General features: G+C 43.3%; 1 protein-coding gene across 5 annotated transcripts in view; it reads right to left on the bottom strand.

Annotated features, from left to right (window-relative positions):
• mpp7a (membrane protein, palmitoylated 7a (MAGUK p55 subfamily member 7)) overlaps positions 1-16,485 on the bottom strand; it is a 173,412-nt gene that overhangs the window by 51,806 nt on the left and 105,121 nt on the right. For all 5 annotated transcript variants that reach the window (XM_039789958.1, XM_039789954.1, XM_039789956.1 and 2 more), the window contains 3 exons: positions 1,939-2,020; positions 1,354-1,439; positions 646-720 (listed from right to left, as the gene is read on the bottom strand). In XM_039789958.1, the coding sequence (XP_039645892.1) occupies positions 646-720; positions 1,354-1,439; positions 1,939-2,020 (243 nt within the window). The remainder of the gene's footprint in view (positions 1-645; positions 721-1,353; positions 1,440-1,938; positions 2,021-16,485) is intronic.

Here is a 16,485-nt window from a genome sequence, read left to right as displayed (position 1 = left end):
ACTACCACAGCAAGCCTACTAGGGCTGTCAGTGAAGGTGGGAGAATCGTTTCTGAAGCCACTGTCTCTGTTTCCATGAAATCCGGTAAACACACTTTGAGCTGCACGAGTGTCCGTTGTACCCTTCAAAACGAGAGTTAGTGACTACGCTTATGTAAGTTGTGGATGGCTAAGAGACGTATTAATTAGATATCAACATGCCTAAAATGGGGGGAAAGATAGAGGGATGCTGGAGCAACAATCTGACAGAAGCAACTGGGTGTGGTAGTGAGTCTAGGTTTGAATGCATTTGAATATGTGAAGGGGACTTGTTTAAGATAAAACAGGGTTTCTCTTTAGAAAAAAATAGTTTTTGTATTAAAACATGCAGACGTAAGGTGTCCCTAATGTGTTATTGGTACTGAAACTCAGGTAGCATTTCTATATTAGTATGGATAAATTTCCTTTTAACTACTGTATTCCCTCTTCTCATTACCATTTTACACCTCTCTTTCCTTGTTCATACATTATTTCCTTACAGATGTTCTGAATCCAACAAAAAGGCATCATGCTGGAGCAGAGAAGCTCTGTTTTTGTTTTTTATGTGAATGGGTGTAACCATATATATATAAAAATAATATAACGATTAAGCCAGGAAAAGACCTACTTTTTGCTCCTTGGTTGGCGCATCCTCCTTGACGCATGGGACAACTTTAAAGGTAATGGCTCCTTGCGACTGGGCCTGAATTTTGGGAAAAACAAAATAGATACACCAGTTTAGGTACAAAGGGAGGGGGTGGAAACACTACTCATCTGTCCTGCAAATATTTCACAAAGCACCTAATCCAATGAAAGTCACATAATGCAAAGCACTGTTTGACTTTTCAACAATGGAAGGGTTATTAGGATTGGATGACTCTCCTTGGCAGGGATAGCGCGTGTGTGGGGGGGGTAAAAGGAGGAGTGTTGAAAGCTATCATCAGCTCCGGAGGCCTTTGTGTCTGAGAAGGCCTACAGAGTTTAAGAGACTCTCTCTTTCCTCTCCAGTTGTCTCCCCTGGCAGAGTTCAGGCCCATGGCGGAGCTTATTTGAGGCCTGTGGTGGAGCCTGGAGGAACTACTAAGCATCAATCTCATCCAGGGGGACTGTGTGGCTCGATGCATGTGGTTCAAAGGCAAGTAAAGACTTGTAGAGAATGGCCAGAGTTTTCAGCACTGTGATGTGAGGTGACTTGGGGGAGGTTTTTTTGCCATGACAAACAAGGAATGTTATTTTCACCAAGAGAATAGAGCTGAAACACGGGAGAAACCCTTGGACAGAACATACACACACGGCAGAATGCAGTCACACACACACACAAACAGATGGGGCTTACCAGAATACGAATGATTTCCTCTGGTTTCTTGTCATCCACAGGGATTCCATTGACCTCCTTCAGTTCATCTCCTACGTGAATCAGTCCTGCCACACACAAACGCAAAGTTAACATATCTACAATCACACTGAAATGTCATTATTCTAATATAAGTGAGCTACTGTGTAAAAGCCCAGTGCTCACAAAGCCTGGGGATGTGTACAGTACACCAGATTACTGTTTATCGTTGTGGTGGCATTTAAGATTGGAAAAGAATCAAAACATTATTGTCCACACATGTGGAAATTTGCCTTTGGCGTCACTGTGGCAAAACTGAAAAACAGAATGGACACAATGAACACAAAATCAAACTGAAAACATGTGGACAACAAGCAGAGCTTGGCAGTACACATGCCATTCATGTTCATATTTACAAAGTGGAAAAGGACAACATATGGCACAGAACTGGTGGATTCAGGTGCAAGGATAATTCCTGAACACATCCCTTCTATGTTGCACACTGGACGTAATCCTGTTGTGAGATAAATCACTTTCAAATTTGACTCATATACAAATGTTTTGGTAGACAAAAGAAGTAAAACTGACCACTTCTGTCGGCTGCCCCTCCTCTCATGATCCGGGCCACGAGGATGGCTCCTGTGTGATCGTCACGCCTTATCGTTGCTCCCTGCAAAGCAATCAGAGAATAATGACAAATTGGATGAACTGCACTGTATTTCCACTCTGCTTAAAGTTGCAAACATTGTTCATGCTTTTTGTTACCAAAATGACTAATTTAGGATTACTTTTCCAGGAAAAAATGGATACGTCTTTTAAACGACAAATCTATGGGGTCTGATATAGGGGGGTGGACGCTTTTCACAGTGTATTTTTATAAACAAAATTATGGCATGGTGCAGGTAGAAGCAGTTGGTTCAGTTAACACACTACCCATTTCGTCAAAAATAATGTGGGCCGTCTTCTGTGATCTTTCTACTGTACCTCCCACATGTGTCTGTACGGCAAGACACAATGTCATGGCGTTTCCACTTCCTTTGATATAAATGCTTTTGTTGGTTTGTTGGGATACAACACAGTTAGAGCCCATTTTAACATGTAAATCAATGGGATATCAGTACAGGGGGAAAAGAGCTGAAAGGTTAACATCAATATTCCACTTAACTGCATCTTTAAGACTACATTTTGCACACATTTCTTCAAAGAAACACTGAACGATTAACAAAAATGACTATATAAAAACTTGCCAAGTAAAAGTATCCAACAATTTCACATTAAACTATCTATCCGGATGGGTAGACTGTTTGTTACTTTGTTGTCTGAATCACTCTGTAGCTGCAGTAGTAGTTGCAGAAGACATCAATGGCCTGGACAGAGAGGGGTGAGGGCCACACGGGTACGAGGCAGCAGACTCAAAACACATACAGACACACACACACACACACACACACACACACACACACACACACACACACACACACACACAGTTGCTAAAGCCTTCCCTGTCCTTTATGGGCTTGGTGCGCAGCCAGAAAGACACACGGAGAAGAGGATAGGGTTTCAACTTCCTTATTTGAAATGACAGTGTTCAGCGGTGATGCATTTACCAGTAAACCCAAATAGCCTCTTCCCTTTACAATAAAACAATCGGCTTAATGGGTGCCAACCTGTCACAGCCCTCCCACAAACACAATTTAGGCACCAGCCTGGCTGGGATTTAGGAGGGAATGGGATAGCTAACACATCCTCACTTGGGTCTGACGACCCAAACCAGACAGATACGCTGTCTAGTCGACACGTAGTTTGTCTGGGGCTGCAACTCATCCTTCCACCCTTTCCTAGCTGCTATTTCCATCATCCCCAAAGATTGTTTTTATTTCTGTTGCAAAAAAAGGGAACGGACTCGAAGCCTTCCTCACCCCGCTCACCAGCCGTGCTTTATTACAGCTGTCCTAATTCATTGCCGCCCCAGGTCGACTGCTGGATTGCAACAACAGCTTGCCATGTGTCACACCGCTGCGGTTTGTGTCATTTTCCTGTTTGCCTTTCTCCGACAGGCCCAAAGTAGTTCTGGCTATTACCATCAATGGGAAGCGCAGGAGGATAAATATAAATATATATATATATATATAAAAACAGCTCCTCAAAGGAGAAAGGAGCCTCTGGTTTGTGCCACTTTGCAGATGCCATTAGCATGTCATCTTGGTTGTTTTCACGACCTATTCACACCTAATGGTTTTCCTCCTAGATAATGGTTTCCTCAAGGCCTTTTGCAGTGTGAAGATGGGGAAGGACATCAGGTTAAGACAGTGGTAGGGTCTGCAGATAGTTGCGGACATAATAGAATAATGGGGCTAATTAAAGAAACTTGAGAGGTTGCAGTAGGAGTGAAATCAGTGGAGCAGGTCAGTAAGAGGGGAAGGCACTGTCAGAGCCCAGTGTCAGGGTCACATATAACCCCTTAGTGTGACTTAAAGCAGCTGTCTGTGATGCAATGACCCCCAGACAGACAGAGAGGTCTTTTGTGTGTATGCGTGTGTGTGTGTGTGTGTGTGTGTGTGTGTGTGTGTGTGTGTGTGTGTCTGAAAGAATAGAGCGCTGCAGGGAAAGAGACAGATTGTGACAGACAAGGGTGAGATGGGGAGTCTGCAGGAAATCTCATAGAAGTATTCAGACATGTGGTCATTAACTTTCTCTTTTTGATTTTTCTCTCAGACTCTTTTGAGCTGGCTGATGGCCAGTGGTATGATGGATGTTTTTATTGTGTCCCCTGGGGTCCCTGGTGACTGGTGGCAGTCTAAAGGCTATCTAAACAGCAGAGAGACAGAGCCTTGGACTAAGTTTGTAACGACAATGGGCTGTGTGCATAATCTCCACAGACGTGCTCTACACCGCATGGCTATGCCTATCTATGGAATCTGCTCACATATGGCGTGTAGATATAAATCGTGTTTTGACACATATGGCTTAAATCACATGTTGAAAACCTGATGCCATTTAGAAACACCACTTTCACAACTTTTATTGCAAGTGGCAATGGTGATTATAGAGCAGCACATTTAGCACGCAAACACGTACGGATGGGGTCGCGAACCCAGATCTTTGGGAAGCTAGGAGACCATTTTAACCCCATTCAAACCACCGTGCTTTATGTGTTTTTACACCAGTAGAGAAACAAACACGGGTGTCAGTGGACAAATTTGCCCATACTAATTTTCCTTTTCACACCTCACTGACTTTCAACAAGGAGGTATTTAAAGCTGCAGTTCTTTTAAAGCCTTTATCTTTGCGATTCCCATCTGACCCACTGCTCTTCAACGTGATGGGCCTACACAGGCAGGCCAAGGCAACAGAAAGGGAGTAGAGGATTTATGAAGGGAGGGGGAGCCTCCCTCTTAATCTGGCCAACCCCAGACTGAACTCAGTACAGTAGCCAAATGAGCACTGCCTGATAAGAAAAGCTAAAAGAGAGGCCAAAACGCTCCAGTGGCAACACGAGCAAGCCAGACCTGAGGATAAGTGGAAGACCAGAGGAGAGTCAGTACTGACAAGTTGCCTGGGAGGGAAGTGAAGGAGGTAGACACTGGGTAAATGAGTGGTGGTCGGAGTTGAGAGAAAGAGTGTGTGCGAGTTAGTGAGTGAATGAATGAGAAGAAAATATAAATTAAAGAGATAAGAAATGAAAATACAGAAAAGAAATGAGACGTGGTGCGTAGGAGAGGGACGAGTAGGTCCAAAATTGGAAACAAACGCCCGCACACTGTCTACTTTAACTTGCATAGTTACATTTAATGGCAATGTTTTGGTACTAGTACTACTTCCTCCATCAGGCAAAAATGTCAAACAAAAGGCAAAAACTTCATATATTTTTCTTCTGTTTCAAACCTGCATGGCGCGTTGTTGAGATCTGCTCCGCTGTGACCTACGGTTACTTATACCAACTTTCGCTGTATAAATTCACAGAGACATTGAGGTTTATCTTTGCAGAGGTACAAACTTGAAAGTGGAAAACAAAAATACAAGACAAAAAGTAGAAGCAGAAAGAAAAAGAAAAGTCCTTGCTCAGTATTAAAGCAAACAGGTGTGTGGAAATGAGGGCCAGAGAGCCTACACTGAGGTGAACTGACCTCAGTGTAGGCTCTCTGGCCCTCATTTTCTGCAGGTAGTAAGTATAAGATGGCAAAAGGTAGCCGAGGTTCAAATTGACCACAAACTGTTGGAATATTTAACAACACATCACATATTCAAGTTTTTCTTTCGCCATTCCCAGGATTTTACCGATCCTTAATCATTTCGAGAGTGCCACACTTCCCCCCACCACCTCATTACAATCTACAGTCAGCACACATTCTCTCAATCCTCCAGAGGTACTTCAGCCTCTCCTGGAGGCATGACGAAAGCCTTGGAAGCACTGAGAGGTAGCTGGTACGAGGAGGACAAATCCAACATCCTGAACTCAGCATCACCTCCCCCTTGATACCCTATGGGTTTTATCATCAGCATCCAGCCATGCATGGCCACTAATGAGGAGTCCCTGCTCTGTTAAACAAATACAGAAACAGTCAGGCTAGAACCTCAATATTCTGCATGATGTGTGTGTATGTTTGTGTGTGTGTGTGTGTGTGTGTGTGTGTGTGTGTGTGTGTGTGTGTGTGTGTGTGTGTGTGTGTGTGTGTGTGTGTGTGTGTGTGTGTGTGTGTGTGTGACCCTCAAGCACCAAGATGGGCTTCCTTGTGTAGCAGCTAAGCATTAGCACAACCTGATGGCTAGGTTTACACTAAGCCTTCAACGCCTACTGGCACATGGAAGCCATTTCAAACTTTTCCTTGCGCATGGAAACAGTTCAGGAAGTCAGAAGGGTAATGTCTACGTCTGTCAAAGCACATGCACGCATGAGTGACAGCATGTGTAGGTGTGTTTTTTGTGTGCATGCAAGCGTGTCTGCGTGTGTGTTTCTATGAGAGCTTCTACCTGAACTCAGGCCAAACTGGCCCAAGAGAAACCTCAAAAGACTGGATGATTGATGCTGGACAGTCACTAAGCCTGATGAATGGGCTACGCTATGTTAGCAATTAGAGAAAAGGCGCCACTTAACCATCAAGTGGCTCAACTGCGCTATTTGCATGGGAAAAGATAGCAGGGTGTGCACACAAGATGGTGATGTTGTTAGGGATTGATTCTCTCTTTCTGTCGTCAACCAGTGCTGCAGTTAGCACTTAAGATGAATATAAAAATAGAGTTGAAAAACCAAGTCTCTCCAGAAATGAAACGCTGAAGGGCAGAAGGCACAGAAACACACAGTCAAAACAGAGACGACGAGAGGAGGGTCATTGTGGAATGAGGAGCGCCTCCTAGCTGTGGTCAATTAGTCATCAGTAAGGCGATCCGAAGCCTCCACTCTTAATGTGATCAGCTCCATATGCAGCCGCTGCTCCCAGCTCTATTCCTCCATTTCTTACACATAAATGCCTCTGATTGTTATTGTTTGGCTGGCCAAAACGCAACGGCTTAGTCTCTGCTGTGTGATGAGGAGAGCTGGAGCGACGCTCGCCCGTATCAAGCCATCGGCCCTCCAAGCACATGCACTGGAGCACACATGCCGACATGGCAGCCACATTAAGTATGTGATGACAAATGGCTCACACCTCATACAGTACAGAAAAAAAGAGAGAATAGGGACTGAAATTTGGATCCCCTCATGTATGTGAGTGTGTTTATTAGAGGGACTGGAATGGAGGCAAGGTTGTCCAGGGAACTGTCAGCGCACAGTAGTGCCATGAAACTTCAGTAGATAAGAGGAGAAAGACAAGCTGAATGTTGGATGTCTCATCATGTTAGCTTGGCTGGGATTGGCTACAATGACTTTCTGGCAAGCTGAGTCTTTATGGGGCAATTAGAGTGCCCTCTGGCTGATGGACTGGATATATGGCTGGATGACATGATGGAAGCTGGCTGGCTTGTACTCTGGTTGTATGGATGACGAGAGGGCTGGCTAGTTGTCTTGGCCTGGCTCATCACACGTCTTGGGGTCTAGGGCAAGCTATGTGTGGCCTGTCTAGTAAGAGCCACAGTGGAAAAAAAAAAAGGATGCGAGGGTTTCTTTACCTTAGCCATGGCCACAACTAAAGCCACTCCACAGTTCCTAACCCGCCAGGGAAAACAAGCACGGTGCTCCATTTCAAACACACGGGCCTCGGCCCGTAACGACCACTCAAAACATCGGCCCGTGAACCGAACCGAACACTGTGGCATTTGACAAACATTATTTCTCCCTCCAAATTGAGAGCGACAAGGGAAAACAAACGCGAGTGGCCCGGGCAGAGAGGCCGACGTGTTTTGACATGATGTCACTTAACAGCAAAAGTGTAACAGCGACAATAAACTCCTGCCGACTGCTGTTGACTGCTATGTTTAGAGGTATAAATACAAGTGTAGTGGAAACACATGCTGGCGTTCTTTACACCAGATGTCGACCATGGAAAAACCAAATACAATGTGGGAATGGGCCTCCTGGACATTAAAATACAATTACCTCCAATCATATCTGGTGTTGGAGTGTGTCATTTCATCTTACCTCACTGAGATGGCATAGAGCCCCCCACACATAACACACATGACTTTTCCACGCACTGAGGAAGTATGTAAAAACTCGTAAATATGCTGGACTCAAACGCCATAGGCTCCAGTGCTGCTCAGAAGGAGTGCAATCATGTACATTTTAGAGTATTCGGTCAAGATCAGAAAATCCATTTGAGCGTTATGGTCACCTATAAAGATTAATACATTGCTGCAAAGAATTAGCAGGAGCCTGGATATAAATCTATACTATTGTTTCAAACTGATGCTACAGAGCTGCCGCTGCTGGCCAATCCCCTCAAGGTTACCTGGTGCAAGTCTTTCCACCTGTTTCATTAAATCACTTGTGATTGCAACTAATAAAAGCTACTCCCCCCACTCTGCCCTTTCTTTCTTCATTCCTAGTCTCCCTATCACACTAAACCAGGCTATGGTTTCCCTTTTTATTTCTGTAACCCCGGTCTTGACCTACCAGCCGTAATTAACAAGTATACTGAGAAAAGGGAAAATTGCAGGTCATTATTATGATAATTATGGCGAGAAGGAGAGATTCCTACGAGAGGCTGCCAGGTAATGTAATGCAGAGAGCCCTGTGACGGAACGGCTTACCTTCATTTGTCTTCCTCCACCCCCTCTTTCATTTTCCTCCTCTGCCTCTTTAAGCCTTAATGTTAGCGCAAGTCATTACCCAGCTGCTATGAAAACACACTTAGCAGCCCACCTCAGTACTTGAGACAGGTGCCAGTGAATTTGAGTGTGTGAATCTGCGTGGCTATCTCACCAAATGTGTGTATTTCTTTCCATATTGTCCGCATGAATCACCATGTAGACTGAGTGGAATTGTCGTCTCTCTGCTACAAGCTGGACAGTGCCAGATATTTAGTCATATTTATTAGTCATGTGTGTGTGTCTTGTCTGAGAGCCCTGCATGAGCTGCATGAGCACATACAAAGAGACAGTTGTGTCACAGAGAGAGCTCTATCTTTGCTGTGGGATTGTTTAGTGTTTTCACCGGCGTTATCCCGGGTAAAGAAAACAGCACTTTCACATGTCACTTCTCATTTCCAATGCCGCTGAGGAGCACCCGGCCCGACGGGCAACAATGCCCACATTCAGCCTCTGAGCTCTCTGGCTCTCGGAAAGCCAAGCGGAAAAGCGCAGGAGTGCCGGGATGTGTGTCCACGTTTATGATTACACATGATGGGAGGAAGACATTTTATTTAAGAGGGCCGTGAGATTAGGATCAGGGAATGCTTCAGATGTGGCTTTGGAAGCCGAGCATGTTTTCACATTCACAGCTCAACAGGCTGCAGGGGTGGTGTAACAGCTGCTGGACTGAGTGTTGTATGGTACAAGCACACACACAAGAACAAACACAGGAGCTTTTTACATGTCTGCTATTGGAGTTTTTTTAATGATTTTTGCATCAATGTGATACAGTACCTTAAGGTAAAGTATTTCATTTGCTGGATTAGTAAAAAAATGTAGAATTAATATCATGTCATATTAACAACCGTAACCCTTTCACAGAGGAGCGATAGAAAGCATCCTGACAGGAAACAGTACAAATTAGCACGGTTTACGCACGGCCCAGGACAGCGGCTGAATAAAACCACCCAGAACATCATTGCTACCCATGTACAGCAACAGCTTGATCATCCTGCTGCCGCAAGGCAAGCCATATTGAAGTACCTGCTGTTGTACCCCCAGACAACAAAGCAGAATCTTTCCTCAGAATCAAAACGGTAATTTGTAGGTATACAGTGTGTGTCTTAAAGGGATACGCCACCGTTTGTTGAAATAGGGCTTATTACGGTCTCCCCTAGCTGTAGATAGGTGGGCCAACGCATTTTTTGTGCATGCATTGTTTTAGTCCGGTGCAACACCGGCAGCGCAGCCGCTAGTTAGCTTAGCGTAGTGAATGGAATCCTATGTTGCCGGTTAGCATGTTGTGAGTAAAAGTGAGCCAACAAAAGACAAAAAAAAAAAACCTAATTACTTGCACTGAGACAAAAAATGCGTTGGCCCACCTATCTCCAGCCAGGGTAGACCGTGATAAGCACTATTTCATCAACAAACGGTGGCGTATTCCTTAACAATTAGGCCAACAGGCACCCTTTTTATTTCTATTTTTATACTGGCATTTTACTGGTGTCCAGTGACTCTGAAACCCAATAAAAGAGTTATAAATTACATCTAAGTTTCAGCAAGCCTCTCTTGGCTGTCAGAAGTGCAGTCCAAATAGTCATCCCTGCTCCGGCTTTGGCTCTATAGCTAAAAATTGGTCAATAGCTTAAACGTTAGAGAAGCTGGTCTCCGTCCCAAAGGTATAACTGTGTGATAAGAGAGCATTACTCTCAGCGAAAATCAAATATTATAGACATTTTTGGACTCAATGTGTCAGTTTGACACTTAGAAATGTGACATATACAGTAGGCACCTTTTTTAACTTTCTAAGACCTACATTCTGTATCTATAATATAATTTTCATATTTCTGCATATTACATGCAAATTCTGGATTGACATTTGCCTTCATGCACAGGACATACTAGAGAGTTTGACATCATAGTATCTGTGTAAGCTACTTTATAATATGTGCTTTCAGAAATTACATTATGTCAAGTGTAAAGTCATTTTTATTGATATTCAATACAATTATAATTTTCCCTCTAATCATTTAGCATTTTTAACACACTACAATGCACTATAATACAAAAGCAACTTGTATCACACACACACACACACACACACACACACACACACACACACACACACACAGTGAGCCAGTCAACACCGGCAGTGCTCTCCACTTGTCCTCATGTTTTAGAGCACAGTACTCCATCTTGCTTTGCAATGCTCCCAAGACACCACGGCCTAATCCATCAAGTGAAAGATGTATTGCTTTTAAAGCACATGGGTCTATCTGTAAAACACTAACATGTGTGCTGCCTGCTCTAATCTCATTAGTTGCTCCATTAATTCCCAGCCAGTGGCATTACTTTCCCCTTGCTTTCCACATTCTGATGTAAACAGACAATAGAAAAGTCACTTTGTTTTTAAAACACATCTATCTAGTCTCCCCCTTTGATAACAGTTTCAATCAAAAAGGTATCTCCAAGGTTGTCAGCGATACTCAAACTATATTCATTGTGTACAATCTACATTTAAATACATTCACACCAGCACAGTTTAAATACATGATAATGTGGATGTGATTTCATTCCCCATTCTCAATGAATGTGTTTGTGAAGGCTTCCAGACAAATGGAATCAGAGCAGCCATGATCCAACCGTCCCAGTTGTGTCAGAGGAGGCCCGCCTGCCGCAGATGAGAAAAGCATGGCATGTCAAATTGCCAATACCTCATTCCTGCGACTGCCATTCATGGAAACCAACTTTGTTACAATCCAAAGTGATCACAAAAACGTTCCTGTCTCGTCGCAATTATCAACTCCCTTATTAAGTAAAGAAAATCCACCCACATCAATCACGCAGTTGGAGCTTTTACAATAATAATGTTGGACATGTCATCTACATTTGTATGTGCAACTACTATAGCTCTGAAGTTGTACTGGTGCACTTTGTGGGTGTGTAATGAGAAGTCCAGCCGATCCACTAGTATCCAGTGGCTGTGGCGGAAGAGTGGCTGGGCCCAGTAGTGGTATAGCTGTATTGATTGGTGCTAGCTGGTGCCAGGCAGGATCATATGTAGGTATGCATTGCCAACTGGATGGCACGGACACTGCAGTCTACAGTTTCCATTCAGTTGTACCCAGTGACACCCAGTCATGATGGGAAAACCAATCCTGTGTGCGCAACAACACACAGCAGAAGAAAAAGGGGAAGAGGACAGAAAGGAGAGTAGGATTGGGTATCGTTTGGGTTTTTCCCTGATACTGGTGTTAAAACGATACTTTTAGGCCGGTGCGTGCTAAACAAAAAAAAAGAAAAAAGCAACCTTTGGCGACATTCAAGAACGGCGTGTTTATTGCAAAGGGCACAATGGTCAAATTTAAATAGTGTATTTAAAATGTAATAATAACTTATTTCCCCAGTCAATTACTGTTAAACAACAAAAATTACAGAATGTCCTCCCAGTCGCGGTCTGGCCCAGAAGCCTTCTGAGCTTTCATCCACTATCATTATCTGCACAGTGTTTACAGTCAACACCTCTTCCTCTGAGGAATCACTTGTTTTGTCGTTACCGGGCTTAAGTGTGTTTTGTGTGTTTTACAGTGTCTTTTTTACTTTCAGTCTTTGAGCTTTTGTCTTTGCGGTTTTTGTTTCTGCATGCCCGCTCTACATGTCATTTTTTTCCACAATTTACACCTACATTAAGTAGCAAGAAACAGCGGAAACCTGGCCCCTATGCGTTTGCTTTGCCACTGCTGAGTTTATGCACTCTACCGGACGCATGTAGTTGGTGAGCTTCTATTGATGCCATTTCCATGGTCACACTGATATTAATGGCTTTTTCAAGAGTCAAGTCTTTCTGAGAGTCATTTCTTCTGTGTTGCTATATTTCGTAATCCACACACAAGCCAGTCTCTTAATGTGTCATTTAACGCATCCTTACAGTAAATTTGCAGTGCTCAGCTAACTTGCATAATGCTGCAACAAACAGACTCTTCTTGAGTCTGTCTGTGGAACCGGAAACGTTCTGTAATCAACAGAGGCTTGGGTGAAAAAGGGTTTGTCAGTGTGTCCGCACTTTCTTTGTAGGTTTTACTGCCTGGCTTTGCTGGCTGTAAAAGATTGCGTAACAAGTTAAAAGTCTTTGGGCCAATCACACTCAGAAAAGTAGGCAATAACTTCTCATCCTCTATTCCGGGAGCAGTGACGAAATAGTCAAGGTGCTCTGTGTGGGAGCTCCATTGCTCCGCGCTCTCATCAAAGGGAACGATTAAGCGAATAACTCCAGTCATTTCAGGGCTCCTGGTTATATGGCGCTCTGGTACTCACAGACGGTTCCCTTCTGTAACTTCAGCCTTTGTAATACCCCGGCGCTACTCAGAGTTTGTACCGGTTGGTTTCCCACGGCTTTTTCCTTCCTGCTTAGCTGGCTGTACAGCACTTACCTCGGCACACACAGCGAACCTGGCCGCCATCTATCACCTGGTAAGCAGAATGCATCGACAGAATGCAGAATAAAACTCGCGGACAGCAAAGCATTGGTCCAGATATCCTCATCGCCACTTTTTGTTAGATTCTTAACTTTTTCATGTTACTAGATATAACAATGATAACCCGGACCACGATGGAATATTACCTGTTTCTTAGCACAACAGCATGTCTTAACAGCAGCATGGCTAACACCTACAACGGAAGCTAAAGTTACCCACAATCCATCAGGTTATTATAGTAGCCCAAAATACACAACAGACTCCTTTAAAGTGAAATACAGCCACAGGACCCTTTAGCTTTCAGCATTTTAACCGTGTTTATGCCAGCTACTAGTTAACAGTAGGCTAACGTTACCTGCTGCCAAGTGTAATGGTAACTACCGCCACGTGCAGTGATGCTTCTGTTGCCTGTAACGTCTGTTTCGGAGCACCAGAGGGCAGTGCAGACATTAAAGTGGCACCAAAACGAGGCACCGAAATCTGCGTTGTCATTCGGTCTGGTAGATAACGGTTGTTTTATGGCACCGGGTTTTGGTACCCAACCCTAAAGGTGAGTAATAGAGCCTGACATTGAGAAGTTTTGTGGCTGCTAATGATGTCTAACTACCTTGGATGGAAGAAGTGAGAAAGGGATGGATAGAGTGTATATTTGTATTCACAAATACTGAACAGGAATGTGGATAGATGGATCTATAAATCTATACTCATGATCAACAGGTGTCCATTTAGACAATGCAGAGAAAGGAGCAGGGATAACTCTTTACTTGTAGGACAGTGAAATGCATTTTAATAGATATTATAGCAAAACCAGATGAAAGAAATTACTTGGGAGACTGGAAGCAAAAGAGACTTGGAGAAAGAGGAAGATTGTGTGCTAGTAGGAGGACAACTGAAGATGAACTGAGTGGGAGAAGTGAATGAACGGTACTCTGACAGCGGTGAGAGCCGGCACCGACTGAGTGGCATTGAGCTAGCCATTAAGTGATGTATAAAACGAACACGAACACAGCAGGGCATGTACGCCGAGCACCTCCAAGTCTGTTATTTACATCTGCATCACTGGACTCAGAACATCCAAATGAAGAAAACAGAGGCGGCCACAGCAGGCTTGTCAGCCTCTAATGTTCTCACATCATACCGATGGTCACCCCGCACAGCTGTGGTGTACCTTCTAGGGCGCTCAAAGTTGCTCAAGGTTGTCTTTTGCTACTTATTGCATTTTGTGTGTGTGATGATTGGAACATTCCAGAATGCTTTGGTAGACGTTGCAGCTCCTCAACAGCAAGAAATGTCAATTAGGCTAATTAGTTCTTTAGCAAGTAATTCATACAATGATTAAAAACAGTCAAATATCACTACACGAACACCAAGAAAATGACACTTAAATCTAGTGAAATAGGTGATTAAAGGTTTCATTAACAACAATGAAAGATGTAACACTATTTTACTTTTTAAGCTGGACATAGCTCATGTTTTAGGCCTCTCTAGATCATCCAAGCTGCTGGATCTGGATTTTTTTGGCTGGGGTACATGAGTTGCGTAACACCAGTGCATTTTAGCTTCCTCCAACTTTTTGTCCTATTAGTCAGTCTGCACTCAAGCCCTTTATCACCAGAAGCAAACCTCACAAGTATATCAGCTACACTGCCACATACTCAGCGCTGACGCAACCCCCTTAACACTCAAATTTAGCCCCCCACCAAAACTGTTCTGAAACCTTTTCCAAAATAACACATTCTTCTAATAAAAAGACATGGCTGAGCTCATGTTTCTGTATGCGCACATGTTTGTATCGCTCTCCAAACCCAATTATTTCATTGTCTCGACACTTGAGCTAATAAATCTGCCGGTTTTGGGAGAGCAGCGGGAGAGCAGGGAGTACAACAGAAAAAGGGAGAAGACGAAGAAGAGGGAGTTTGTCCTGGAAGATAGAGTTTTTACAGTTTCGTCGAAATGTGGCATGAAGTCACGCTCTGAGAAATGACAGCAATTAATCAGAGCTACTGAATACAATCCACTCAACTAATCACAATTAACTTAATGGATGAGTCACAAGGAAAGGGGCCTGCGTGCTAACTGTAGCTCAGTCCTCACAATAACCAGAACTGTAGAACGAGACAAAGGTAGACTGCGAAGAAAGTGAACGAGAAAATAAAAGAGAGCAAAGTAAGGAGAGACGGAAAGGAAATAAGATATTGTACAGCCGCCTTGTTATGATGTCAAGTTTGAGAATTTCAGGCTGATTGTATGAAATTGCAAGTTAAAGGGCACATCCAAATCAATTTGGTGCGGCAGTGAGGACCCTGTGCAATTAGAGTTTTTTTTTATTGGTTAGTAGATTGGCTGTTACTTCACCGTGAGCATCTGACCCGCTGGCTGTTTCCTTAATATACGATCTAACTGTTCATTAGGGTCAGTTTCTCTTTAAAGATGTACAGGATGGCAATTGTTAAGGGGCCAGAGGTAGATGCAAAATCTTAAAATTGACTACGTACTTAGAGGGTCACAAAAACCGAGTAACTTCACCTCCACAAATGAAAAAGTAACAAGGACTATTAGGGCCATTTCACCATGAGTGCAAAATTTTGTCAATGCCATGTCAGCACTCTAATGCGTGTGTGGTGTTAAAGAGTAAGGACCTGTTCACCTGGAGGATGTATCCAAAACAAACAATAATTCTATTGACTAAAAGTTGTATGACAAGCAGATTCAGTGTACACTATTGCAAAACTTGAGTTCTAACTTTAGGCTAAAATGCTGTGCAAACGTTTTTATTTGATAGATTGAGATTGCAATGAGGTGAGAGATTGTGGAGAACCTCTATGAAATGTACATTAGGGGGGGGGGGAAGAGAGCTACATGATGCTAAATGGCAGCAGCAACAAAAAAAGAATGAGCAGAGATACATGAAGGCCGTGGAGTTCAAAGAGTAAAATATGTTCCCGGGTTTAACTCTTCTCTGCTGCAAATCTTATTTGAAAATATTTGCAACTGAGGTGTGAAAGGTTAACGTGCATAAAACTGACATATTACAGAGCATAAATTTGGTGTGAAAGGGCCTTTAGCTACACAGTAATATAAATACTGTAAAAGTCCCACTTTTTTCCTTTTTGCAAGTTTATATTATTACAGCACTTTGCTCTATTCCCACAGGAACTATTTGATGAATGAAACTTGCAACTTGTCTTACTCTCTCTTTGGACACATTCATTCTTTAGTGGTCACAAGACAGAGAAGAGTCATAGGTTCTGACCAAAGGTGTCGTGATACAAATAGAATTATAGCTGCTGCGCAGCTGTGAGTCGGGGCCGGGGATTTTGAGGAGAAAGAAAAAGGAGAATGAGGAAGACTAATATCTTCAAACATTAAAACCTAAGTCTTTAATCCACACAGCACAATCCATGAGTATGCATCAGCATGTTTGTTCTGCATCAAC

The sequence above is a fragment of the Perca fluviatilis genome, chromosome 22, assembly GCF_010015445.1.
Source record: "Perca fluviatilis chromosome 22, GENO_Pfluv_1.0, whole genome shotgun sequence".
In the NCBI taxonomy this organism is placed as follows: Eukaryota; Metazoa; Chordata; class Actinopteri; order Perciformes; family Percidae; genus Perca; species Perca fluviatilis.
The sequence above is the reverse complement of the archived record's forward strand: the minus strand, read 5'-3'. Positions and strand labels throughout refer to the sequence as shown.